Source organism: Geotrypetes seraphini, chromosome 2 (genome assembly GCF_902459505.1).
Source record: "Geotrypetes seraphini chromosome 2, aGeoSer1.1, whole genome shotgun sequence".
NCBI classification, from domain to species: Eukaryota; Metazoa; Chordata; class Amphibia; order Gymnophiona; family Dermophiidae; genus Geotrypetes; species Geotrypetes seraphini.
This window is the reverse complement of record NC_047085.1, coordinates 529,110,373-529,137,122: the sequence shown is the minus strand read 5'-3', so window position 1 is coordinate 529,137,122 and position 26,750 is coordinate 529,110,373. Positions and strand designations below refer to the sequence as shown.

The window sequence follows — 26,750 nt, the reverse complement described above, 5'->3', positions numbered from 1 at the left end:
ACCAAACCGGGCTCCAATATCTTTCAGATCTTGCCTTTGTTGTAAGAAAGTTTTTCTGCGGTTCGCCGTCGACTTGGCAAGATCAGGTACCAAGAGAATTTTTCTACCTTGATATAAGATTTGTTTCTTTTCTTTACCAGCAAGTAGAATCTGCAGCGCCTGTTGGTAGCGTAGAACTTTAGCTAGGATGGGACGTGGCAATTTTTGGGCTTGATTGATTCTAGAAGGAACACGGTGTGCTCTCTCCAGTTCAAACGGCATATCAAATTTCACGCCCAGCAGGGAAGGAATTAATTTAGTAAGAAATTCAATTGTGTCACTTCCTTCAGCCAATTCTGGAATTCCTAGAATTCTAATGTTATTCCGACGACTTCTATTCGAAAGATCTTCCAAATCGTTTTTTAAGGCCGCAATGTCCCGCTCATGTTTGGGTATTAGGGAGACATCTTGTGATTCCTCTACTTGCTTAGTCATTATGGTTTTAAAGGCACGCACCTCCGTTATAAGCAGCTCTAATTGCGAGTCAACAGATTTTGGCGCTTGTTTCTCCGGCGAAGGGGCCTCGTGTTTAGGCCGCTTTCCACTGGGGGTTGCGGTAGGTGATTGTTCCGCTTTGCAGCTCTTTGACAGAGACATAGTAGAATCGCCGGTTAGTTCCGGAGATAATAGCGTTGTTTTATCCGACTAAAAAAGAGACAATTTTCTGCCAATATCCCGCCGTCGCAGAGAGCTCTCAATCTGCACGTCTGATCGCCATGTCGGACAAGCTCCGCCCCCCTTGCATTAGTGCTAGAACGAGTTCAGGAACCCTTATTTTTAGCAGGTGATTTCAACCAGGTCATGGAGTCGAGCAGAGATTGATCTCATCCAGGGGCCCATCCGGGGGGAGCTCCTACACGGGGGATTCCTTATCTTTCCACTGCCTTGGATCTGGTAGATCCCTAGCGGCTGTTACATGCTAATGAGAGAAATTATGCACATCGTTCCCGCACACATGATACGCTCTCTAGAATTGATTATATACTTACTACAAAACATTCCTTTCTCAATATAGTTTCGGCAATCATAGGCCCTTCTATAATTTCTGATCATTCTTTGATTTGGGTAGATGTGAATGTACCCAAATCAAAGAATGGTTTGCAGGGTCTGGCATGCTGGCGTTTCCCTAGTTATTTGTCTCAGAATATTCACTTTCAGGAGTACCTTCAGAAGAAATGGGAAGAGTATTTGGAATTTAATGGCCAGCATGTACAGGAACCCGCATTGTTTTGGAGTACAGCTAAGGTAGTGCTGAGGGGAGATTGTATTGCTTATGTTATAGCTAGAAATTGTAGGTTATCTAGGGGCATTCTGCGCTTGGAGCGTGAGCTGACAGTGGCCAAACATGCATACACTTGCCACTCTTCTCCTACCACTAGAGAAACGTTGATTTCTACGGAGGCAGCTTTAAATTCTTATATACATGAACGCACAACAAAAATATTGTTTTATAAGAAATTTAAATATCATAGCTATGGTAATTGCGCTGGCACACTTTTGGCTACCTTGATGAAACGGGCGCGGGGACAGAGGTTTTTTGGGGCATAAAAGATGGCACGGGTGTACTCCAACATAACACTGAACACATAGAACAATTGTTCCTTGATTATTTTCGGGACTTCTATGCAGCTCATGATTCAGGCTCTGGCCTGCTTTTATCTGATTATTTGGAAGATTCCGGTTTACCTAAGTTGACAGAGTTGGATAAAGACTCTTTGAACACGCCCCTTATTATTCAGGAATTGCAGAGGGTGATTCAGTTGCAATGTAATTATTTGGCACTGGGCCCAGATGGCTTCTCTGTGGAGTTTTATAAGCTCCTATCCTCACATATTTGTGCTCCTTTATGGGATTATTATAATTACGTTATTGAGAATGGGAGCCTGCCCCAGGGAGCAAATGAGGCCCTGATAACATTAATATTGAAACCTGGGAAGGAGGCTTCCTCTCTTGAGTCATTTCGCGCTGTTTTGCTCCTTGATGTGGATGTTAAAATGCTAGCTAAGTTTTTGGGGGACCGGCTGTCATATCTTCTTCCTCGATTAATAGGCCCTGAACAGGTGGGATTTGTGAGAGGAAGGCAGTCAGTGCAGAATGTGCACAGGGTGAACTTGGCTATGGCGCATGGCACGCATCATGATATACCTATGTTGGTAGTTAGAAATATAGAAATAGACGGCAGATAAGGGCCACGGCCCATCTAGTCTGCCCACCCCAATGACCCTCCCCTACCTTTCTCTGTGAATAGATCCCACTGTCTATCCCATTTGGCCTTAAAATCAGGCTCGCTGCTGGCCTCAATAACCTGAAGTGGAAGACTATTCCAACGATCAACCACCCTTTCAGTGAAAAAGAATTTCCTGGTGCCCCCGTGCAGTTTCCTGCCCCTGATTTTCCACGGATACACCCTTGTTGCTGCGGGACCCTTGAAAAAGAAGATATCTTCTTCCACCTCGATGCGGCCCGTGAGATACTTGAATGTCTCGATCATGTCACCCCTCTCTCTGCGTTCCTCGAGTGAGTACAGCTGCAATTTAACATAGAAACATAGAAAAAGCGGCAGAAAAGGGCTATAGCCCACCAAGTCTGCCCATTCCAAGTATCCCCCCCCTGAGTTTACTCCCTTAAAGATCCCACGTGAGTATCCCATTTTCTCTTAAAATCCGTCACGCTGCTGGCCTCTATCACCTGGAGTGGGAGTCTGTTCCAATGATCCACAACTCTCTCGGTGAAGAAATACTTCCTGAAGTCTCCATGGAGCTTCCCTCCCCTGATTTTCAGCGGATGCCCTCTGGTGGTCGAGGGTCCCATGAGCCGGAAGATATCATCTTCTGACTTGATGCGTCCCGTGATATACTTATATGTTTCAATCATATCTCCCCGTTCTCTTCTTTCCTCAAGTGAGTACAGCCGCAATTTCTTTAGTCTTTCTTCATACGTGAGATCCTTGAGCCCCAAGACCATCCTGGTTGCTGTTCGCTGAACCGACTCGATCCTCAGCACGTCCTTTCGGTAGTGTGGTCTCCAAAACTGAACACAGTACTCCAAGTGAGGCCTCACCATGGCTCTGTACAATGGCATCATAACTTCAGGTCTCCTGCTGACGAAACCTCTGCGGATACACCCCATCATTTGTCTTGCCCTGGAGGAAGCCTTCTCCACTTGATTGGCAACCTTCATGTCCTCGCTAATGATCACTCCTAGATCGCGTTCCGCTGTGGTCCTAACCAAGGTCTCACCATTTAGTACATAAGTTCTACGCGGGTTTCTCTTTCCCAGGTGCATTATCTTGCATTTTTTAGCATTGAAGCCAAGCTGCCAAGTAGTTGACCATTGTTCCAGCAGCAGTAGATCGTGTGTCATATTATCAGGTAATATGCTTCTGTCTACTATGTTGCAAAGTTTGGCATCGTCGGCGAACAGTGATACCTTTCCTCTAAGTCCTTTCGTCATATCTCTTATGAATAAGTTGAATAAAATCGGACCCAGGACCGAGCCCTGCGGCACTCCACTTATCACGTCCGATGCTTTGGATGGCGTACCGTTCACCACTACCCTCTGATGTCTGCCGCTCAGCCAATCCCCAACCCATGTAGTTAGTGTGTCTCCTAATCCTATCGATTTCAGCTTGTTCAGTAATCTTCGATGAGGGACGCTATCAAATGCTTTACTGAAGTCCAAATACACTACGTCCAGTGACTCTCCGGCATCCAGTTATCCAGCCGTTCCTCATAAGGGAGATCCTTGAGTCCCGAGACCATCCGGGTGGCCATTCTCTGGACTGACTCCAGTCTCGGCACATCCTTACGGTACTGCGGCCTCCAGAATTGCACACAGTATTCCAGGTGGGGCCTCACCATGGATCTATACAATGGCATAATGACTTCAGGCTTACGGCTGACGAAACTCCTGCGTATGCAACCTAGGATTTGCCTTGCCTTGGATGAAGCTTGCTCCACTTGATTGGCAGTCTTCATGTTCTCACTGACGATCACCCCTAAGTCTCGTTCTGCTTCAGTTCTTGTTAGGATCTCACCATTAAGGGTGTAAGTCTTGCATGGATTTTGGCTGCCCAGGTGCATGACTTTGCATTTTTTGGCATTGAAGCTGAGTTGCCAGGACCTAGACCAGCGTTCCAATAGGAGTAGGTCGTGCATCATGTTGTCGGACATTGAATTTATGTCTGTTGTGCTTTTGCCCACTACATTGCTTAGTTTGGCGTCATCGGCGAATAATGTTATTTTACCTCGCAGCCCTTCTGCCAAGTCTCTTATAAAAATGTTGAATAGGATTGGGCCCAGGACCGAGCCCTGCGGCACTCCACTGATTACCTCCGTCATTTCGGAGGGGGCGCCGTTCACCACTACCCTCTGAAGCCTACCTCCAAGCCAGTTCCCAACCCATTTCGTCAATGTGTCGCCCAATCCTATAGAACTCATCTTGCTCAGCAACCTGCGGTGTGGTACGCTATCGAATGCCTTACTGAAGTCCAGGTATAAGATGTCCAGGGACTCCCCAACATCCAGCTTCCTCATCACCCAGTCAAAGAAGCTGATCAGGTTGGATTGGCAGGATCTCCCCTTAGTAAATCCATGTTGACGGGGATCCCGTAGATTCTCCTCGTTCAGGATCGTATCCAATTGGTGTTTGATTAGAGTTTCCATTAGTTTGCACACTATTGATGTGAGACTCACCAGTCTGTAGTTTGCTGTCTCCATCTTGGAGCCTTTCTTGTGGAGTGGAATGACGTTAGCCGTCTTCCAGTCCAACGGGACGTTACCCGTACTAAGGGAGAGATTGAAGAGCGCAGATAGCGGTTCCGCCAAGACATCACACAACTCCCTGAGCACGCTGGGGTGTAGGTTGTCAGGCCCCATTGCCTTGTTAACCTTAAGCTTTGACAGCTCGCAGTAGACACCGCTGGATATAAACTCGAAATTACTAAATGGGTCATCTGCGTCAACCCTTGTCTGTAGCTGAGGGCCGAGTCCTGGCGCCTCGCGGGTGAAGACTGAGCAGAAGTATTCATTTAACAGTTGGGCTTTTTCTGAGTCTGCTTCTACGTAGTCTCCATCTGGTTTCCTAAGACGTACTATTCCGCCTGAGTTCTTATTTCTGTCACTGATATACCTGAAGAAGGATTTATCTCCTTTCTGGATTTCCTTCGCTAGAGACTCCTCCATGCGAAATTTGGCCTCCTTAACTGCTGTTTTGACGGCTTTTGACTTGGCCAGATAGACTTCCCTAGAGTCCTGTTTCCCTGATTGTTTATAAGAGTTGAATGCTTTTTTCTTCTCCCTGATGAGGTCCGAAATCTCCGCAGAGAACCACTGTGGCTTATTGTTCCTTCGCCGTTTACTTACTGATTTAACATAAAGGTTTGTTGCTTCTTGTATGGTGGCTTTTAAAGTCGACCACATTTCTTCCACATTATTGGTTTCTGCTTGGCTTTGTAGCGCCTGGTGAACGAAGTCTCCCATTTCTTTGAAGTTTGTGTCCTTGAATTTGAGGACCTTGGTCAGTGTGGTAGATTTAGTGAAACCTTTCCTGAGATTGAACCATACCATGTTGTGGTCACTGGAGGCCAATGTGTCGCCCACCGAGACCTCTGTGACACTTTCTCCATTGGTAAGTATCAGGTCCAGTATTGCCTGATCCCTTGTTGGTTCCAACACCAGTTGCCTGAGTCTTGCTCCCTTCATAGAGTTTAATAGCCTCCTGCTGCTGCCGGAAGCAGAGGAAAGCGTGTCCCAATCCACATCAGGCAAGTTGAAGTCACCTAACAATACTGTGTCCCCACGCAAGGTGATATTCTCTATATCTCCGATTAATTACATATCTAGGTCATCCTGTTGTCTTGGGGGTCTGTATATTACGCCAAGATACAGGCATTTGTCCTTCCCTCTGGCCAAATTTACCCAAAGGGATTCCCCAGTGTAGTGGACATCTGTGATTCTGGTGACCTTAATGTCATCTTTAGTATATAATGCTACACCTCCTCCCATTTTGCCCTCCTTGTCCCGGCGAAGCAAGTTGTAACCCAGTATCAGTGGAGTGCCGCAGGGTAGTGAAGATGCGGGAGGATTGTGAAGATCTGCAATGTGACATAAACAGGGTCGAGAAATGGGCTGCAACATGGCAAATGAGGTTTAACAAGGATATGTGTAAGGTGATGTATGTCGATCACAAAAATCTTATACATGAATACAGGTTGCCCAGTGGAGTACTTGGAAAGACCCCCCCAGGAAAGAGATTTGAGAGTACTGGTCGATTAGTCAATGAAGCCGCCATGCAATGTGCTGCAGCGGCAAATAGGGCAAACAGAATGCTAGGAATGATTAAGAAGGGGATCACGAACAGATCGGAGAAGGTTATAATGCTGCTGTTCCGGCCATGGTACGTCCTCACCTGGAATACTGTGTCCAGCATTGGTCGCCATACATGAAAAAGGACACAGTACTACTCGAAAGGGTCCAAAGAACATAAGCATTGCCTCTGCTGCCCAGCAGTCCGCTCCCGCGGCGGCCCCCCAGGTCCATGACCTGTAAGTGATCCTTTACCTAAATTGTGTATTCCCTATTCATTTAGTGTCCTGTATAGTTACCCTCTATAGAAACATAGAAACATAGAAGATGACGGCAGAAAAGGGCTACAGCCCATCAAGTCTGCCCACTCTGCTTACCCACCCCCTGTCTATGCCCTAATGACCCAATTTCCTTATCTTGACCCTCGTAGGGATCCCACATGGGTATCCCATTTATTCTTAAAGTCTGGCACGCTGTCTGCCTCGATCACCTGCACTGGAAGCTTGTTCCAATGATCAACCACTCTCTCCGTGAAGAAATACTTTCTGTTGTCGCCATGAAATTTTCCGCTCCTGAGTTTGAGCGGATGCCCTCTTGTGGCCGAGGGTCCCTTGAGAAAGAAAATATCATCTTCCACTTCAACATGTCCTGTGAGGTACTTAAATGTTTCGATCATGTCTCCCCTCTCCCTACGTTCCTCGAGAGTGTAGAGCTGCAATTTGTTCAGTCTCTCTTTGTACGAGAGACCCTTGAGCCCTGAGATCATCCTGGTGGCCGTCCACTGAACCGATTCAATTCTGCGCACATCTTTACTGTAATGTGGCCTCCAGAATTGCACACAGTACTCCAGATGAGGTCTCACCATGGCCCTGTACAACGGCATTATGACTTCAGGCTTTCGGCTGACGAAACTTCTATTGATACAACCCAATATCTGTATCCTTCAATCCCCTTCACCTTCAGGAATTCATCCAATCCCTTTTTGAAACCCAATATTGTACTCTGTCCTATCACCTCTTCTGGGAGCGCATTCCAGGTGTCCAATACCCTCTGAGTGAAGAAGAACTTCCTAGCATTCGTTTTGAAACTGTCACCTTTCAATTTTTCTGAATGCCCTCTTGTTTTTGTTGTCCCCAGTAGTCTGAAAAATCTGTCCCTCTCCACCTTCCCTATGCCTTTCATGATTTTATAAGTCTCTATCATGTCCCCTTTAACTCTCTGCTTTTCCAGGGTAACGAGCCCCAGCTTCTCCAGCCTTTCAGCATACGAAAGGTTTTCCATGCCCTTTATCATCCTAGTCGCTCTTCTCTGGACCCTCTCGAGTATCGCCATATCCTTCTTAAGGTACGGCGACCAGTATTGGACGCAGTACTCCAGATGCAGGCGCACCATCGCTTGATACAGTGGTAGGATAACTTCCTTCGTTCTGGTACTGATACCCTCCCAACAAGTGCAATGAACCCCCCTAAAAATTTGCCCCACAGCCACCGCCACCATTTAAAATTATGGCAGGAGGGTTCCCAGTCCCTCCTGCCATCGTTCCACCCCAAAACAAGGAGGGATGCCTGCTCTCTGCTGCCCGAAAGCTCTGCCCCGAATCTGTCTGTCCCAACTCTCCCGCTCTTGCTTTGAGTCTCTCCTGCCACCCCGATCTCACCCTGAATCTCTCTTGCCGCCCCACTCTCACCCCGAATCTCTCCTGCCACCCCGCTCTCGCCCTGAATCTCTCTTGCCGCCCCACTCTCGCCCTGAATCTCTCCTGCCCTTCCCTGCACTGGGAGCCCATGGTTTTAACCCGCGGGTTAAAGCGGGTTAAAACCATGGGCTCCCTGGCCTACAAAAAAGGAAAAAAAAAGTCGTGGCTCAGACGTATGCCCCCCCATGTCGATTCCCCTCACGCCGATGCCCCACAAAAGGCAGGAGGGATGCCAACTCCCTCCTGCCATGCTAAATCTCTCCTGGCCGGGCCCGGCCCACCTCCCTCCCTGTGGCAAGATCTAGTCCAGCTGGTCAGGCCCGGCCCACCCCTCCCCACCCACCAAAAAACAAATTGCCAACTCCCTCCTGCCATCCCCCCGGACATTTCAGGCCCCCTTTCCACACCCCCTCCCCGTACCTTTAACAGAGCAGGAGGAGTGCTCAACCCCTCCTGTTCCAATGCTTCTCACGACGAGTCTGAGGCCTTAGGTACTCACTAAGGACGTCCATGATTGGCTGAGGTGCCTCAGGCCGCTCCCAAGGGTGGAGCCTGAGGTGCCTGAGTCAATCAGGGCTTTAGGCCCCGCCCCGTGCATCGCATAATGTGCCGGGGCATGGCCTAAGGCCTCACCCTCCTGCTCCATTAAAGGTACGGGGAGGGGGCCTGGAATGGGGAGGGGGTGTCTGCGGGGGTGGCAGGAGGGAGTTGGCATCCCTCCTGCAGTTTGTTTTTTTGGTGGGTGGGGAAGGGTGGGCCCAGCTCGGCCAGTCGGCCGGACTATTTTGCCACAGGGAGTGAGGTGGGTCCAGCCCGGCCCAGATGGGTTTAACGTGGCAGGAGAGAGTTGGCATCCCTCTTGCCTTTTGTGGGGCATCGGCGCAGGGGAGGCATCGCGGGGGGGCATCGACATGGGGGGCATGCGTCTGAGCTGCAAATTTTTTTTTTTAAACTTTTTTTTCCTTTTTGTAGGCCAGGGAGTCTGTGGTTTTAACCCGCTTTAACCCGCAGGTTAAAACCACGGGCTCCCAGTGCAGGGAAGGGCAGGAGAGATTCGGGGTGAGAGCAGGATGGCAGGAGAGATTTGGGGCGAGAGCAGGGCGGCAAGAGAGATTTGGGGCGAGACTAGGGTGGCAGGAGAGATTCGGGGTGAGAGCAGGAGAGTCAGGGCAGGCAGATTTAGGGCAGAACTTCGGGGCAGCAGAGAGCAGGGAGAATCGGAAAGCCGCTTTCGACTGGTCCCCAGCAGTTGCTTTTGGGGTTGATCAGCCAGCCCAGTCGGATCGAGAATTTTGTGTAGTGAATCTCTGCCTTCCCTACTTTTGAATGTTCCTCCTCATTTGCATGCGCGGATCGGAGGATAGTCGGCAGAGAAGTAAGTGAATTGGGCTGGAGGGGAATTTGGTTGCTAAGGGGTCGCAAACCGATTGGTACACGATCGGTTTGCTTTGTGAACCTGGGCCAAAGTTAGACAAGTTCCTGCTGAACCAGAATATAGGCAGATAAGGCTAGTCTCAATTAGGGCACTGGTCTTTGACCTAAGGGCTGCCGTGTGAACAGACTGCTGGGCACAATGGACTACTGGTCTGACCCAGCAGCGGCAATTTTTATGTTTTATGTAAGACTCCGGCACATCTAAGATATATCTGGCTCTGGCAGCAGTGCTTACTGTGGGAAGGTTTGCAGGGTGTATATGGGGCTAGGGTTTTGCATGTGCTCTCATCTAGGTTTCAGTCTGGTTTCCTTTGCGCACCTCTTAGGGGGAAGGAGAGGGAATGCATGATGTGTAAAGGGTGTTTTTTTCTCTTTTCCCTGATTTAGCTTAGATACTGGTTTAGGAGGAGACTTGGTTTGTTTGTGGTTTTAGATTATAAAATGGGCTTTGGTCAGTCTGACTAGGGATGGGTTCTATTTGTGCTGAGGTTGTAATCATTGGTCTGCTCTGTATTGTTTGTAACATCTTTCTTACTTGGTATTGTGCTTCTATATTGCCCTGTTCCTGTGTTATGATCGTGCGGAAGTTCTAATAAAGATGTGTCTCTTCACTATTAAACATTCGTGCACATATACAACTAATGCTTATCTTTGAAGCTTTAGTTCTCACCAGAAAGGTTGGGTCCACGATGAAACAGGATAACTTCTGTAGCAAAAAACATGCTCTTTCAAATGATATTTTAAAAAAACAAAACAAAAATCCCCTACACATTAGAGATATTTGAATCTGAAAACCAGTGAAAATTTGCATAAATGCATAAAGCCATATTTTTGGGATGGTCATATCTTCAACTTCACTTGACTGTAAAAGCTTATATTGCAAATCTTGGAAGTACCTCATGGTACATGTCTGCTGGTAAAGTTGTACCCTCAGCTGACTTACCTACCAGCAGCAGAATGGAGCCAAACTGTGCCCAAAATTTTCATTCGTGAATTTTTTGCCTACTTTGCTGACCTCTAGAAATGGAAGCACGTTCGCAAAAGATTTCAAACTTGGCACAGAAACTTGCCCCAAGGTGTTGTACCAAACTGCAAAACTCCTAGGTAATTTCCTTCTGCCGCAGTGCTTAAGCAAAGTTGGCGTTTTAAATCACACGAGGCATGCTTTTGTTCAACCACCCCTAGCTCCTGACCAAATTGAGATAGATCCAAAAAATTTTGAAGTTTCATTTGAGACCCTAGAAAACACCCCTGTAAAATTTGGTTGGATTTCAAGGGGATTTTCACACTCGGTGGGCTCCTGGTCCACTTGACATGGAATGACCCATTATTAAAAAGAAAAAAATTGTCACTAGTTTAATCAAGCTCATAGCTGAGAAAGAGATTAAGCCGGTGTCATCACTTCCTCCCCAAGAATAAATGGCTTCTGAAAATTCGAAGGACTATATGTTAATCAGGAAAAGTGCAGAGAAGCTATTATCACACAGTCTCTGATCTAATAAGCTACCAAGCCCATAGGTAAAACATGAAAACACAAACTGTGCTACTTACCTCAGCATCAGACCACTCTTTTCTCATCAAAATCAAGTTATAGCAATTAGATCGGTAGTAGAACCAAGTCGATGGGCAAATGTGTTTAGCTGAGTATTCTAAATGAAAGAAATTAAGATATAAGGGGAAAGTTATCAATTAGAGTTCGTTACATAGAAACACAAACAGAAAACTGAAGGCAGATAACTACCATGTGGCCCATCCATGCTATCTATTCTCCCTTTCACTCCTTTAAAAATCCTATGTGCTTGTCTCAAGTTTTCTTGAATTTACAAGTGGGTGCCCAACCAACCTGCATACGTGGAGCCATGAAACTTACACGTTATTCCACATATTCACTCCTAAGTTCAACACATGGCACATCGTGTCTGAAGTTTCTGTAACCCTTCCAAGAACTTCTCTGATGTCTGGTTACTGAAATACTGATCCGTTGCTGCAATCACCTCAAACTCACTCAAAAACTGTTGCCCTTTCTAACTCTTTTTAAGGTTTGGAAACAGAAAATAGTCAGATGGAGCAAGATCTATGCATTGAAACCCCACTACATCAAAACATCCATCGTTTTGCAAAAAGAGAACTTTCCACAGCGTCCCTCTCCTTTAATCAGCACATCTGCATTAAATGTTTGGCCCCTTAGATCCCAAAACACCATGGCCATGACCTTTCCTGCTGAATTTTGGGTCTTGAATTTCCTTGGCCTTGGAGAACCTGAGTGCTGATATTGCATGGACTGTTTTGAATCAGTATCATAGTGGTCTAACTATGTTTCATCAACAGTAACTAGTCGTTCCAAAAGGTAGGCACCAGCTAACTGAAATCAACTGCTGTAAAATCAACTTGTTCACTCAACATTATTTCTCATCAGCATTCAAACATTTGGGCACCCACTTGGCTGACAGCTTCTGCATACCCAGCTGCTTGTAGATTATACACCCAACACGTTCCCTGGATATCTGCAGTGCTTCAGCAATTGTTTAAGTCGATATCTGCTGATCTGCCAAAATCAGGTGATGGACATGGACAACAATTTCAGGGATTGACACCATTTGAGGTCTCCCAATCGTTGCTGCATGTTTGGTCTCAAAATCTCCATGCTGAAAGTTTGCACACCATTTCTTCACTGTGGAGTATGATGGGCATTTGTCACTCAGTGTTTGCATCATACATTCATGGCTCTCCTTTGGAGTTTTCTTATGCAGAATTTAAGTCTGACAACTAGTTTTGTCATGTAAGCTTTTTAAAGTAAACTTTATAAAAAATAGACAAAATTGGAAGATTAGATTTATATCTTTGATAATCTTCTTTCTGTTAGTCCCTGAAGAATTCCATACACTAGGTTTTCAATCCCAACCCGTAGTCCGGGTCTTGCAGAAATCCACAACTTTTCTGAGCGTATGTCCACCCCCTTAGCCTGAGAGCTAGTAAACATATCCAGTTAAGTCCCAAAGCCAAGTAATAAACCTGAACAAATCCATGACAAGGGGGGGTACAGGGGAGAATCCCTATCAACAGAAGTAATTTATGAACTGGTTTGCTCTGCAAAATATTAACAAGTGATAAACAGGCACAAAGGCAACTCAGAAAAACATTGAGGAACAAACCTGCAGTGTGCAGCGAGCACCCCAAGAAAGGTCTTTGGTAATGTGCATATTCAAAGAAACTCCCCATAGGCACTGGCAACTGGCTGGAAAATCTTCAAGCCTGTAATGAGAGTAAGCAAGGCAGAAAGGAGCAGGCTACTCCAAATAACTGAGTGAATACAGAGAGGGCAGATCATATGGAATCCTTCATGGACTAACAGAAAGAATATTATTGAAGGTATAAACCTAATCTTCCATTCTGTTACGTCAATTCCAGATTCCATATGCTACTTGATGTACCAAAGCCACGTTAGCTAGAGAGGGACAGAAGAGCTTGCCCTCAAACCTGAGGTCCCGAAAACAGCATCAGAACGCACCACCACAACCACTCGGTAAAACCAGGTAAAAGTATGAAGAGAGGACCAAATAGCCATCCTGCAAATTTCATCAGGATGAATCGTGTGAGATTCTGCCCACAACACAGCCACACTTCTCGTCGAATATGCTTTAAGTGAGATCGGCAGCTGCTTGGCGCAGGTGATGTAAGTCATGGAAATGGCAATTCAAATCCCTCGAGCAATCACAGTGGCACAGCTGTTAGAACAAAAAAAAAGTGATTAGCTAGCCTGAACTCAAGAGTCCTTCACAAATAATAGAGCAAGGCCCTCCAGACATCCAATTTGCATAAGATCTGGTCTTTGCACTTCTAACCTATTGGATGAAATGCAGGTAACCTAACCTCCTGGTTGACATGGAAAGCTGAGACCACCTTCATAAGAACATAAGAATAGCCTCACTGGGTCAGACCAATGGCCCAGTAGCCCATCTTCATGGTGGCCAATCCAGGTCACTAGTACCTGTCCAAAACCCAAATAGTAGCAATATTCCATGCTACCGATCCAGGGCAAGCAGTGGCTTCCCCCATGTCTTTCTCAATAACAGACTATGGACTTTTCCTCCAGGAAATTGTTCAAACCTTTCTTAAGATCAGCTACGCTATCCACTCTTACCACATCCTCTGGCAATGCGTTCCAGAGCTTACCATTTCTCTCACTGAAAAAAAATTTCCTCCAATTGGTTTTAAAAAGTATTTCCCTCTAACTTCATCAAGTGTCTCCTAGTCTTTGTAATTTTTGACGGAGTGAAAAATCAATCCACTTGTACCCGTTCTATTCCACTCAGGATTTTGCAGACTTCAATCATATCTCCCCTCAGCCATCTCTTTTCCAAGCTGAAGAGCCCTAACCTTTTTAGTCTTTCCTCAAACAAGTGGAGTTCCATCCCCTTTATCACCTTGGTCATTCTTCTTTGAACCTTTTTCTAGTGCTGCTATATCTTTCTTGAGCTAAGGAGACCAGATTTGAACACAATACTCCAGGTGAGGTTGCACCATGGAGCGATACAGGGGCATTATAACATTCTTAGTCTTGTTAGCTATCCCTTTTCTAATAATTCCTAGCATCCTGTTTGCTGCTTTGGCCGCTGCCACACATTGGCATCTAAAAGCACATTTTTTTCATTTGGCTTTCTTAAATTGAAGAAATTAGTTTGGGACTGCAATCTGTATTTATGCAGCTATTTATTTAATAAAATTTTCAGTTTGTATTAATTAGCTAACTTTTATTATTGATAATTTGATTGTTATAGAATTTTATGTTTTTTTTTTTTTTAAACCTTCTCTTCTTTTCTTTCCTTTTCTATTTTTGAATGGAGTTCTTTTCAAAATTGTTTTGAATTATATATTGTAAACCGCTTGGATCCTTTTTGGCTAAACAGTATACATGGCATATAAAGTTTTTAATAAACATAAGTATAAACATTGGGCGAAGGTTTCATCGTATTGTCTAAAATGACACCCAGATCCTTTTCTTGGGTGCTAACCCTGAGATGGACCTTAGCATCTGGTAACTGTGATTCGGGTTATTTGGCAAGAAGGAAGGTACAGTATGGAGGAAAACACCCGTGTTCGTATTACAGAGAAAGGGTTCCCTGCATGAAAGAGCATAAAGCTGCAAAATACACCATGCTGAGAATATCATGACCAAAAAAACTGTCTTGATCATTAGGTCCAGAAAAGAAGATCCTTCTAGTTAAATCTCACTGGTTCCCAATTAACCATCGAATCACTTTCAAAATTCTACTTTTATCATTTAAAACCCTCTCTACAAATGAACCACAATTCATTTATAAACTGCTCATCCCCTACAATATTTCACGCTCACTTCAGTCTATAATTCAAAAGCTCCTAACAGTATCCTCCTTGAAAATTATTGGGACACGACGACAAAATATATTCTCAATGATGACACCAAAACTCTGGAATGCCATGCCACAACATCTAAGAGAAGAAATCAATATGACCCGTTTTAAAAAAAGTAATCTAAAAAGCATCCTTTTTAAAGATGCTTTTAACTCTTAATCTACATCCGGTTCTTATACAAAATTCCTTTTTCTAATTGCACCTTTTCCCCCCCCCCACCCTATTGTTCCTTCCATATACATCTCTCCTCTGAACTTTAAAATACTAAACTGTAATTCTATCCCCTCTTCCCTTTTGGAACTTCTATCTACGTGGGTGTAGTCTACAGACTTTTGACTCAATCACAGCAAATTGATAAACATCTGATTGTGGATATCCAAAAGTTTGGAAAGAAAGAGGAGGTGCTGCTTTTGGGAGATTTTAACCTGCCAGATGTGGACTAGAAAGTTCCGCCTGCAGAATCAGAAAGAAGTAGGGAGATTGTGGATGCCTTTCAAGAGGCACTGCTCAGACAAATGGTGACGGAACCCACGAGGGGAAAAGCGATATTGGATCTGGTCCTCACAAATGGAGAGAGTATCTCTAATGTTCGAGTGGGTGCTCACCTGGGAAGTAGCGATCATCAAACGGTTTGGTTTGATATAATGGCTAAAGTGAAGGGCGGCCACACGATACTAAAAGTCCTAGATTTCAAAAGTACGGATTTTAATAAAATGAGAGAGTACCTGAAGAAAGAGCTGTTAGGATGGGAGTACATAAGAAAAGTGGAAAGACAGTGGTCTAAGCTGAAAGCAGCTATAAAAATGGCTATGGAAATGTGGGCTTCGGTTTACGCGGACCTGTACGTTGGCGCTTCCCTAGTTATCTATTTTCTGATGACCATTTCAAAACATACCTAACGACTAAATGGGGTAAATTCCTAGACTTTCATGGTCAGCATAGCAATGAACCGACACTGTTTTGGAGCACGGCTAAGGTGGTGCTCCGAAGAGATTGTATAGCTTATGTAATAGCGCGTAATCGCCGTTTGTCCCGGGGAATACCGTGGTTGGAAAAAGAACTAGCAAGCGCTAAGCGTCAGTATACCCTGTTCCCGACCCGCCACGCTAGGGAACACTTAGCTTCCGTGGAAACGACCCTCAACTCCTATATACATGAGCGCACGGTGAAAATGCTCTTGTATCAAAAATTTCGCTATCATCGCTATGGAAATCGGGCAGGGAAGTTATTAGCCCGCTTGACTTCCCAGGTGCGGGGTCACCGTTATGTTCTGGGATTGAAGGATATTACGGGCCAATTTCAACACACTACTGAACACATTGCACAACTTTTTCAGTCCCACTTCGGGAAGATATATGGGCGCCGGGACTCGGGAGCTGAACCCCTTATTAAGGACTATTTCACAGATTCCGATTTACAGCCGCTCTCTGACTCGGATGTTAGGTTTCTTAATGCACCCATCACCCCTAAAGAACTACATAAAGCTATCCATAATCAATGAAATTTTTCGGCTCCAGGACCGGATGGCTTTACGGCAGAATTTTATAAACTGCTCTCAGGGAAGCTTAGTTCTTTTTTGAGGGACTATTACTCCCAGGTAATCCAGGATGAACATTTCCCTGGAGAAGCGAATGAGGCTTTAATCACATTGATATTGAAGCCTGGCAAAGACAGTTCTGCTCCCGAGTCCTATCGCCCAGTTTCTTTGCTGAATGTAGACATCAAAATTTTGTCCAAAATCTTAGCTGATAGATTAGCGACCCTTCTCCCCGATGTGATTGTATTCACACAAGTCAGCTTTGTACAGGGTAGACAAGCAGTACATAACGTACGTAAAGCATTGATAGCCTTAGCGCACACGCAGCTCCATCACACTCCTATGCTTCTACTCAGTTTGGATGCGGCACAGGCGTTCGACCAGGTCAATTGGACGTACCTCTTTGAAGTGTTAAATTGTATGGGGATATCTGGCTGGTTCGCCTTGGCATTACGCACTTTATATTCCACTCCAACAGCAAGACTACTTGTCAATGACATTATTACTGACCCAATACCTATTGAGAGGGGAAATCGACAGGGCTGTCCCCTGTCACCCCTCTTATTTCTATTGTACCTAGAACCCTTTCTTCGCACAGTGTCTCAGGACCCCGACATAGTGGGTGTGGACTTCAGGATTCATTCACTCAAAGTGTTGGCCTTTGCAGATGACCTATTATTTTTGCTAACTGACCCCGCTCACTCTGTTCGATATTTATTGCAAGCGCTTGACAAATTCAAATTTTATTCGGGATTTACGTTGAACTACCAGAAATCTATGGCCCTAGCTAGCCCCATGACACTATAATAGACATGGAACGGTCACTTCCCATTTACGTGGGCTCAGACTTCAATTCGCTATTTGGGGGTACAGATCCCCTGAGACCTTAGGACCCTATACACCAGCAATATCACCCCATTGCTTCAAGACACCTCACAACATCTACAGAATTGGTCCACTTTTCCCTTATCGGTGGCGGGCCGGGTAGCCCTTTTTAATATGGTGCTCTTTCCCAAATGGTTATATCGCTTTCAGGTTTTACCTCTGCTGCTGTCCCATGCCCATAACATTCGTTTAACGAAAGAGCTACAGCGCTTTCTATGGGGTAGTAAGCGACCACGTATGCCCTTGCTACGGATGTGTCTGCCCAGGGATAGGGGGGGCTATGGTTTATTAAATGTACGTTGGTATGCTATGGCTTGTCAGATGAGACATATTAATGATTGGTTTAGAGGAACATCTGATTTTTCTGCTACACCACTGGAGTTATCTTTGCTGGCTCCGTTCCATGTGAGCTATTTTCTACATGTGGTGGATCCGAGGATGCGTCCTTTGGTGTCTCACTACCCCATTTTTACACCGGCCAGAAGGACATGGAGATGGGTCTGTAAAACAGCCAAATTGTCTTCTAGAGTGTCTTTATATTTGCCTATACATGGCAATGGAGCTTTCCAGCCGGGCATGCAAAATGCCACCTTTCTTAGGTGGCAAGCACAAGGTCTACAATATCTTTTTCACCTGTTTTCGGAGGAGGGGAGCCTGGTCACATTTGCCGAGCTGCAACGGACTTTTGACCTACAGGCTAATGATCTCTTCGCCTATTACCAGATCCGTCACTATGTTCAGTCCCTCCCAGTGGCTGCCCTTACTGAAGTCTGCAGGGAGGCGCTTTCGGAACTCTTCAGCCTTTCAGCACAACAGAGGATTCCTCTACGATTTCATATTGTGGGGATCCGGGATTGCCAACCAAGTACGAATCTGGATATATTAGCGACAGCGTGGGCTGAGGACTTGCATTGCCAGTTGACTGCTCAACAGTTACAACGGGTCCTGAAGAACATTCAGAAGGTGTCACCCAATATTACTCACTGGGAAATGCAATTGAAAATTGTTCTTAGACTTTACATTCCACCGGAACGTGCAGCCCGGATGGGGATTACTGCGTCACATTCTTGCCCGAAATGCAATCAGGCTCACGCATCTTTGAGTCACATGTTTTAGGCCTGCCCCGCAATCCAACAGTTTTGGAGACATCTTGGCCTATATACCACATCGCTTTGGGGAAGGCGATGGCTTCCGCAACCGAGGGCGTTATTTGGATTTTATAATATAGCCTCGCCCAAACCCAGGGGAATGTCAGCATTTATCTCCAGAGCCCTTTTGATGGGAAAAAAAGCCATCCTCACCAACTGATCCCCCGTCATATGCACAATGGAGATCCCTAATGATAGTGCACGCAACACTGGAGAGACGCATGGTGGGAGACTTGACTCTTGGCCCGGGTCGCAAATTTTGTCAGGTGTGGGAGCATTTCTGGCAGGACCTCACATCGCGTGCTCGCAGTAGACTTTTGAATCTTTAAGATTTTATTCCCACTCTCAGCTGTTGGACTGGCCATGGATCTTGGGGAGGGGGGGGATGGGAGGGGAACTGATTATATTGTTGAAAATGTTATTTCCTGAATGGTACTACTGTTTGTATTTGCTTCTTATTGCTGGAATAATAAAAATCATTTAAACATTTTAAAAAAATGGCTACGGAACTTTATGTGAACAAAATAAAAACAAGAGAAAAAGGAAACCGATATGGTTCTCTAAACTAGTGGTGGAGAAAATAAAGGCGAAAGAGTTGGCATTTGTGAAATATTAAAAAACACAAGAAGAGGAGTATAGAAAGAACTACCAGGTGAAACTGAAAGAAGCCAAGAGGGAGATACGTCTGGCGAAAGCGCAGGCGGAAGAGCAAATTTCTAAAATGTAAAAAAGCGAGACAAAATTTTTTTCAGATATATTAGAGAAAGGAGGAAAATGAAAAATGGAATTGCTAAACTAAAAGATGCTGGGAACCGATATGTAGAGAGTGATGAAGAAAAAGCAAACGTGTTAAAAAATTCTTCTGTTCTGAGTTCATGGAAGAAAAACCTGAAAAAGGACTGAGATTGTCTGGCAAAGTTACACTAGAAAATGGAGTAGATTCTGTGCCGTTCACATAGGAAAGTGTTTATGAACAACTTGAAAAACTAAAGGTGACAAAGCAATGGGACCGAACGGGATGGGATCCATCCCAGGATACTGAAGGAGCTTAGAGAAGTTCTGGCGGGTCCTATTAAAGACTTGTTCAACAAATCTCTGGAGACGGGAGTGGTTCCTGGGGACTGGGAGAAGAGCAGATGTGGTCCCTATTCACTAAAATGGTCACAGGGATGAAGCGGGAAACTACAGGCCGGTAAACCTCACTTCAGTTGTTGGAAAAATAATAGAAGTGTTACTGAAAGAAAGAATAGTGAACTTCCTAGAATCTAATGGGTTACAGGATCCGAGGTACGTGGTTTTACTAAAGGTAAATCGTGCCAAATGAACCTGATTGAATTTTTTGATTGGGTGACTAGAGAACTGGATCGAGGAGATATGCTAGATTTAATTTACTTAGATTTCAGCAAAGCCTTTGACACGGTTCCTCATAGGAGGCTCTTGAACAAACTTGAAGGGCTGAAGTTAGGACCCAAAGTGGAGAACTGGACTAGAAACTGGTTGTCGGACAGACGCCAGAGGGTGGTGGTTAATGGAAGTCGCTCAGAGAAAGGAAAAGTGAGTAGTGGAGTCCCTCAGGGTTCGGTGCTGTGGTTGATCCTGTTCAATATGTTTGTGAGTAATATTGCTGAAGGGTTAGAAAGAAAAGTTTGCCTTTTTGCAGATGATACCAAGATTTGTAACAGAGTAGACACTGAGGAGGGAGTGGAAAACATGAAAGAGGATCTACATAAGTTAGAGGAATGGTCTAAAATCTGGCAACTAAAATTCAATGCAAAGAAATGCAGAGTAATGCATTTGCAGGATTACTAATCTGAAGGAGCCGTATATGCTGGGAGGGGAGAGGCTGATATGCATGGAGAAGAAAAAAGCATTTATCTCTTACAAACAATCAGGGAAACAGGACTCTAGGGAAGTCTATCTGGCCAAGTCAAAAGCCGTAAAAACAGCAGTTAGGGAGGCCAAATTCCGCATGGAGGAGTCTCTAGTGAAGAACATCCAGAAAGGAGATAAATCCTTCTTCAGGTATATCAGTGACAGAAATAAGAACTCAGGCGGGATAGTACGTCTTAGGAAACCAGATGGAGACTATGTAGAAGCGGACTCGGAAAAAGCCCAACTGTTAAATGAATACTACTGCTCAGTCTTCACCCGCGAGGCGCCAGGACTCGGCCCTCAGCTACAGACAAGAGTTGACGCAGATGACCCGTTTAGTAATTTTGAGTTTACACCCAGCGGTGTCTATTGCGAGCTGTCAAAGCTTAAGGTTAACAAGGCAATGGGGCCTGACAACCTACACCCCAAGGTGCTCAGGGAGTTATGTGATGTCTTGGCGGAACCGCTATCCGCGCTCTTCAATCTCTCCCTTAGTACGGGTAACGTCCCATTGGACTGGAAGACGGCTAACGTCATTCCACTCCACAAGAAAGGCTCTAAGATGGAGACAGCAAACTACAGACCGGTGAGTCTCACATCAATAGTGTGCAAACTAATGGAAACTCTAATCAAACGCCAATTGGATACGATCCTGAACAAGGAGAATCTATGGGATCCCCGTCAACATGGATTTACTAAGGGGAGATCCTGCCAATCCAACCTGATCAGCTTCTTTGACTGGGTGACGAGGAAGCTGGATGTTGGGGAGTCCCTGGACATCGTATACCTGGACTTCAGTAAGGCATTCGATAGCGTACCACACCGCAGGTTGCTGAGCAAGATGAGTTCTATAGGATTGGGCGACACATTGACGTAATGGGTTGGGAACTGGCTTGGAGGTAGGCTTCAGAGGGTAGTGGTGAACGGCACCCCCTCCGAAATGACGGAGGTAATCAGTGGAGTGCCGCAGGGCTCGGTCCTGGGCCCGATCCTATTCAAAATCTTTATAAGAGACTTGGCAGAAGGGCTGCGAGGTAAAATAACATTATTCGCCGATGATGCCAAACTAAGCAATGTAGTGGGCAAAAGCACAACAGACATAAATTCAATGTCCGACAACATGATGCACGACCTACTCCTACTGGAGCGCTGGTCTAGGTCCTGGCAACTCAGCTTCAATGCCAAAAAATGCAAAGTCATGCACCTGGGCAGCCAAAATCCATGCAAGACTTACACCCTTAATGGCGAGATCCTAACAAGAACTGAAGCAGAATGAGACTTAGGGGTGATCGTCAGTGAGAACATGAAGACTGCCAATCAAGTGGAGCAAGCTTCATCCAAGGCAAGGCAAATCCTAGGTTGCATACGCAGGAGTTTCGTCAGCCGTAAGCCTGAAGTCATTATGCCATTGTATAGATCCATGGTGAGGCCCCACCTGGAATACTGTGTGCAATTCTGGAGGCCGCATTACCGTAAGGATGTGCTGAGACTGGAGTCGGTCCAGAGAATGGCCACCCAGATTGTCTCGGGACTCAAGGATCTCCCGTACGAGGAACGGCTGGATAAGTTGAAGCTGTACTCACTCGAGGAACGCAGAGAGAGGGGTGACATGATCGAGACATTCAAGTATCTCACGGGCCGCATCAAGGTGGAAGAAGATATCTTCTTTTTCAAGGGTCCCGCGGCAACAAGGGTGCATCCGTGGAAAATCAGGGGCGGGAAACTGCACGGGGACACCAGGAAATTCTTTTTCACTGAAAGGGTGGTTGATCACTGGAATAGTCTTCCACTTCAGGTTATTGAGGCCAGCAGCGTGCCTGATTTTAAGGCCAAATGGGATAGACACGTGGGATCTATTCACAGAGAAAGGTAGGGGAGGGTTATTGGGGTGGGCAGACTAGATGGGCCGTGGCCCTTATCTGCCGTCTATTTCTATGTTTCTATGGATGGGGGGAGAGGGACCTTGGGGTGATAATGTCCGAAGATCAAAAGGCAAAAAAACAGTGGTCTGATAGGGGAAACGCATTAGGCTTGAGGAGGACCTGAAACGGAAGTGAATGGCCAGTTTGCGAGTAAACTCACTCAGACGCCATGCTGATGAGGAGCAAGTCAGCATATCGCCCTACTGAATACTAATCATATTTGAGCACAGGAGAGTTGCTTCTATATTGTCCTTGCTGTGATTCCACGAGCTGAGAGGAGGAGAGCACTAATTGTGAAGGACAGTGCCTTGAATCCAGCGGACCGCAACGGGTACTGCTGGAGGTGGAAAGGAGAGACTGCAGAGGAGGGTAAAATCCCTCTAAGGACCTTGCCCTGTACCTGGCAAACCACGGCGGATTCTGCCGGGGGTGAAGAGGAGTGGTTACCCCGCGGTGTTCCTGCCGCAAGTGCGAGCTGCATAGGAGGGCATAATCCCTCAAAGGACCTTGCTGGGCTCCATTAGGAGTGAAGAGCAGCACAGGAGTGGAAGTACAATTTGATCCCCGAAAGCCCAAGGGCCCGCTTTGAGGAAGTGAGGAGTTGTATACGCGACGGACTGGGCCATGGATTTCTGGCTCTGCTCTCAAGTAGCCTTTTGATGGAGTTGGTGAGGAGAAGTCCTACATATGCTGGTCGAAACTGGGGCAACCTGGGAGGCCTCGAGGCCAGGAGGTTTGCGATTCTGTTTGCTATAAGTAAAGGGTGTAGTCTGGGTCAAGAAGAGCTCCTCTATGCCAAGACCTGGGGAAGGTACTATGATAATATTCAATGAGAGAAGTTTGATGATAACCAACTAATAGAATTTTAAATTGAAATTTTTTATGGGAAAATAAGGTGGTAAATAATTTAAACGCTTTGTTCCCATATTGTGGTGAAACTCTCTGGAGGTGAAGATCTAAATACCCATGCTAAATTAAGTATAAGTACAGTAAGCCACAAGGTCAGTGCAGGATGAGCTGATCTGGTGAGGAAAATAATTAATACATTTCTGGACTGCTTAGATATTTTTAAGTGAAATAAGTTCTAGAAATATGGCCAATAAGAAAACTAGATCAGATCTTAAAGCATTTGCTTAACGTGCAGAAGAAGCAGGGGAAATGTTAATACCTAAGCAGATTTCAATACAAGAAGAAATTGAGCCAAATATATGTGATAAAGAAACAACAGAGACATTGGAACCTCCTCTGGTGGACTCAGTACTAGCTAGTAAAGGAGATTTACAACATTGGATGGCTGATATTAAACTTTCATTAGCAGTGTTCACTTCAGACATTAAAGTAAACATTGATGGTTTACACACACGAAAAATGGATGATATGAGTCTGAATCTCCAGGAATTTGAAGAATGGATTATCTCACCTATTCAGGAAATAGCTGAAATCCAAAATCAATGTAAACAAATAGATTCATTGGAGGTACGTGTAAAGTTAAAATTTGCCTGCTTCTGCTTCAAAGCACTACACGGACTTGCCCCTAAATATATAACTGACCTTTTCGTCTTCTCAGCCAACAGACACAAGAGAAGCTCACATTCCAACTTTGTTTCCCCCCCAGTGAGAGGTTGTAAACTGAAAAAACACCATGAACATCTTCTCTCGCACCAAGCAGCATCATGGGGTAAAGACCTAGAACAATTGCTTTTGCCCACTACTTATGAGGAATTTAGGAAACGTCTGAAAACACAGCTGTTCCTAAAGTATCTAGACAACTGATCCTCTCTTCTCTCTCCCCTTTATAGCGATTAACTTGTTCTATTGATCACTCTCTCCTCAAAAATGGATTTCCTGTCCTATTAACCCTCTTTCTTCCTCCCCTCTTAAAGTCAATCAATTTGTACCTTTGCTTAATCTTTGTAAACCGCATAGAACTTCACGGTATTGCGGTATATAAGCTGTTATTATTATTATTATTCATCACTAGAAGAACAAGGTGGTGGCTGCTGCCAGAAGGATGCTGAGCTATATAAAGAGAGGCATAACCAGTAGAAGAACGAAGGTGTTGATGTCCCTGTACAGGTCGTTGGTGAGGCCCCACTTGGAGAATTGTGTTCAGTTTTGGAGACCGCATCTGGGGAAGGACACAAAAAGGCTTGGAGCGGTCCACAGGAGGGTGACGAAAATGATAGGTTTTCATCAAAAGACGTATGAGGAGAGACTGGAAGCCCTAAATATGTATACCCTAGAGGAAAGGAGGGACAGGGGAGATGATTCAGACGTTCAAATACTTGAAAGGTATTAATGTAGAATAAAATATTTTCCAGAGAAAGGAAAATAGTAAAACTAGAGGACATAATTTGAGGTTGAGGGGTGGGAGACTCAAGAACAATGTAAGGAAATTCTTCTTTACGGAGAGGGTGGTGGATGCCTGGAATGTGCTCCTGAGAGAGGTGGTGGAGAGGAAAACGGTGACAGAGTTCAAAAAAGCGTGGGATGAACACAGAGGATCTAGAATCAGAAAATAATAGAAAATATTGAAGAACTAAGGGCAGTAAGAACATAAGAACATAAGTATTGCCGCTGCTGGGTCAGACCAGTGGTCCATCATGCCCAGCAGTCCGCTCACGCAGTGGCCCTCCGGTCAAAGTCCAGCGCCCAACTGAGACTAGCCCTACCTGCGTACGTCCGTGTTCAGCAGGAACTTATCTAGCTGTGCCTTGAATTCGTCCAGAAGAACGTTCCAGCTTTCCACCACTCTCTGGGTGAAGATTACATTTGTACGGAATCTATCCCCTTTCAACTTTAGAAAGTGCCCTCTTGTTCTCCCTACCTTGGAGAGGGTGAACAACCTGTCCTTGTGTACTAAGTCTATCCCCTTCAGTACCTAAAATGTTTCGATCATGTCTCCTCTCAATCTCCTCTGTTCGAGGGAGAAGAGGCCCAGTTTCTCTAATCTTTCACTGTACGGCAGCTCCTCCAACCCTTATCCATCTTAGTTGCTCTTCTCTGGACCCTTTTGAGTAGTACCATGTCCTTCTTCATGTACAGCAACAAGTGCTGTACACAGTACTCCAGGTGAGGGCGTACCATGGCCCAGTACAGCGGCATGATAACCTTCTCTGATCTGTTCGTGATCCCCTTCTTTATCATTCCTAGCATTCTGTTCGCCCTTTTCGCCGCCGCATATTGCGCGGACGGCTTCATCGAATTGTCGATCAGAACTCCCAAGTCCCTTTCCTGGGTGATCTCTCCAAGTACCACCCCAGACATCCTGTATTTGTGCAGGAGATTTTCGTTACCAACATGCATCACTTTACCCTTACCCACGTTGAACCTCATCTGCCATGTTGATGCCCGTTCCTCGAACCTGATTATGTCACGTTGCAGATCTTCACAATCCCCCTGTGTCTTCACTACTCTGAATAAATTCATATCGTCCGTACCTATGTCCAGATCGTTTATAAAGATGTTGAAGAGCACGGGTCCAAGCACCGAGCCCTGCGGCACTCCACTGGTGACGCTCTTCCAGTCCGAGTATTGTCCATTTACCCCCACTCTCTGTTTCCTATGCTCCAGCCAGTTTTTAATCCACGTGAGTATTTTACCCTCAATTCCATGGCTCGCAATTTTTCGAAGTAGTCGTTCATGCGGAACCTTGTCGAACGCTTTCTGAAAGTCCAGATATACAATGTCGACCGGGTTGCCATTGTCTATCTGCCTGTTACTCCCTTGAAGAAGTGCAGCAAATTTGTCAAACAAGATCTGCCTTTGCTGAAACCGTTCTGGGCAGACTTGCACGATCTGTGTTTGTATATGGCCGTTTGGGAGAGGATGGGCTGGGGAGGGCTTCAATGGCTGGGAGGGTATAGATGGACAAGAGTGAGCTTTGATGGAGACTTCAGTAGTTGGAACCTAAGAACAGTACCGGGCAGAGCTTTAGATTCTTGTCCAGAAATAGCTAAGGAGAAGAAGAAAAAAAAAATCAACAAATTTTTAGATTGAATCAGGTTGGGCAGCCTAGATGGACCATTCAGGTCTTTATCTGCCGTCATCTACTATATTACTATGTTACTATGTATTAGTAGGTCTGTATGTTTAATTGTCTACCCCATTATTTTAAATTTTAAACTGTAAAAACATATGTTTATATTTATTAATTTTTGATTTTTGTATCTCACTTATTAAAACTAAATAAGTGATTCATCAAAGTCTAATAAAAACTTGATTCAAAAGGGGCCTCTCCAAGGCTCTGCAAAATGATATTAAGATTCCATGAAGTGAAAAGAAGACGCAAAGGAGGATGCAGATGAAGCACCCCCCCTCATAAACCTGGTCACAGCTAGATGAGCAGTAAGCAAACTAGTACCTCTGCGTGCTTGAAAACACGAAAAGCCTACAACCTGAACTTTCAGGTAGGCCACTGTCAGACCTTTGTCTAAACCCTCCTGAAGGAAATCCAAGACTACCTGATCCCTAGCACACCACTGAGGGAAAGCCTTCTAGGCTTTGGCATATGAAGTTATA

The 26,750-nt window shown here is 45.3% G+C and overlaps 1 protein-coding gene across 3 annotated transcripts in view; it reads right to left on the bottom strand.

The window, feature by feature from the left end:
* Positions 1-26,750, bottom strand: part of LOC117354787 (regenerating islet-derived protein 4-like) — a 267,166-nt gene that overhangs the window by 138,345 nt on the left and 102,071 nt on the right. For all 3 annotated transcript variants that reach the window (XR_004538251.1, XR_004538252.1, XM_033932760.1), the window contains exon 3: positions 11,026-11,123. Coding sequence is in view for 1 of the 3 variants with exons in the window: in XM_033932760.1 (XP_033788651.1) it covers positions 11,026-11,123 (98 nt within the window). In the remaining 2 variants the exon portion in view is untranslated. The remainder of the gene's footprint in view (positions 1-11,025; positions 11,124-26,750) is intronic.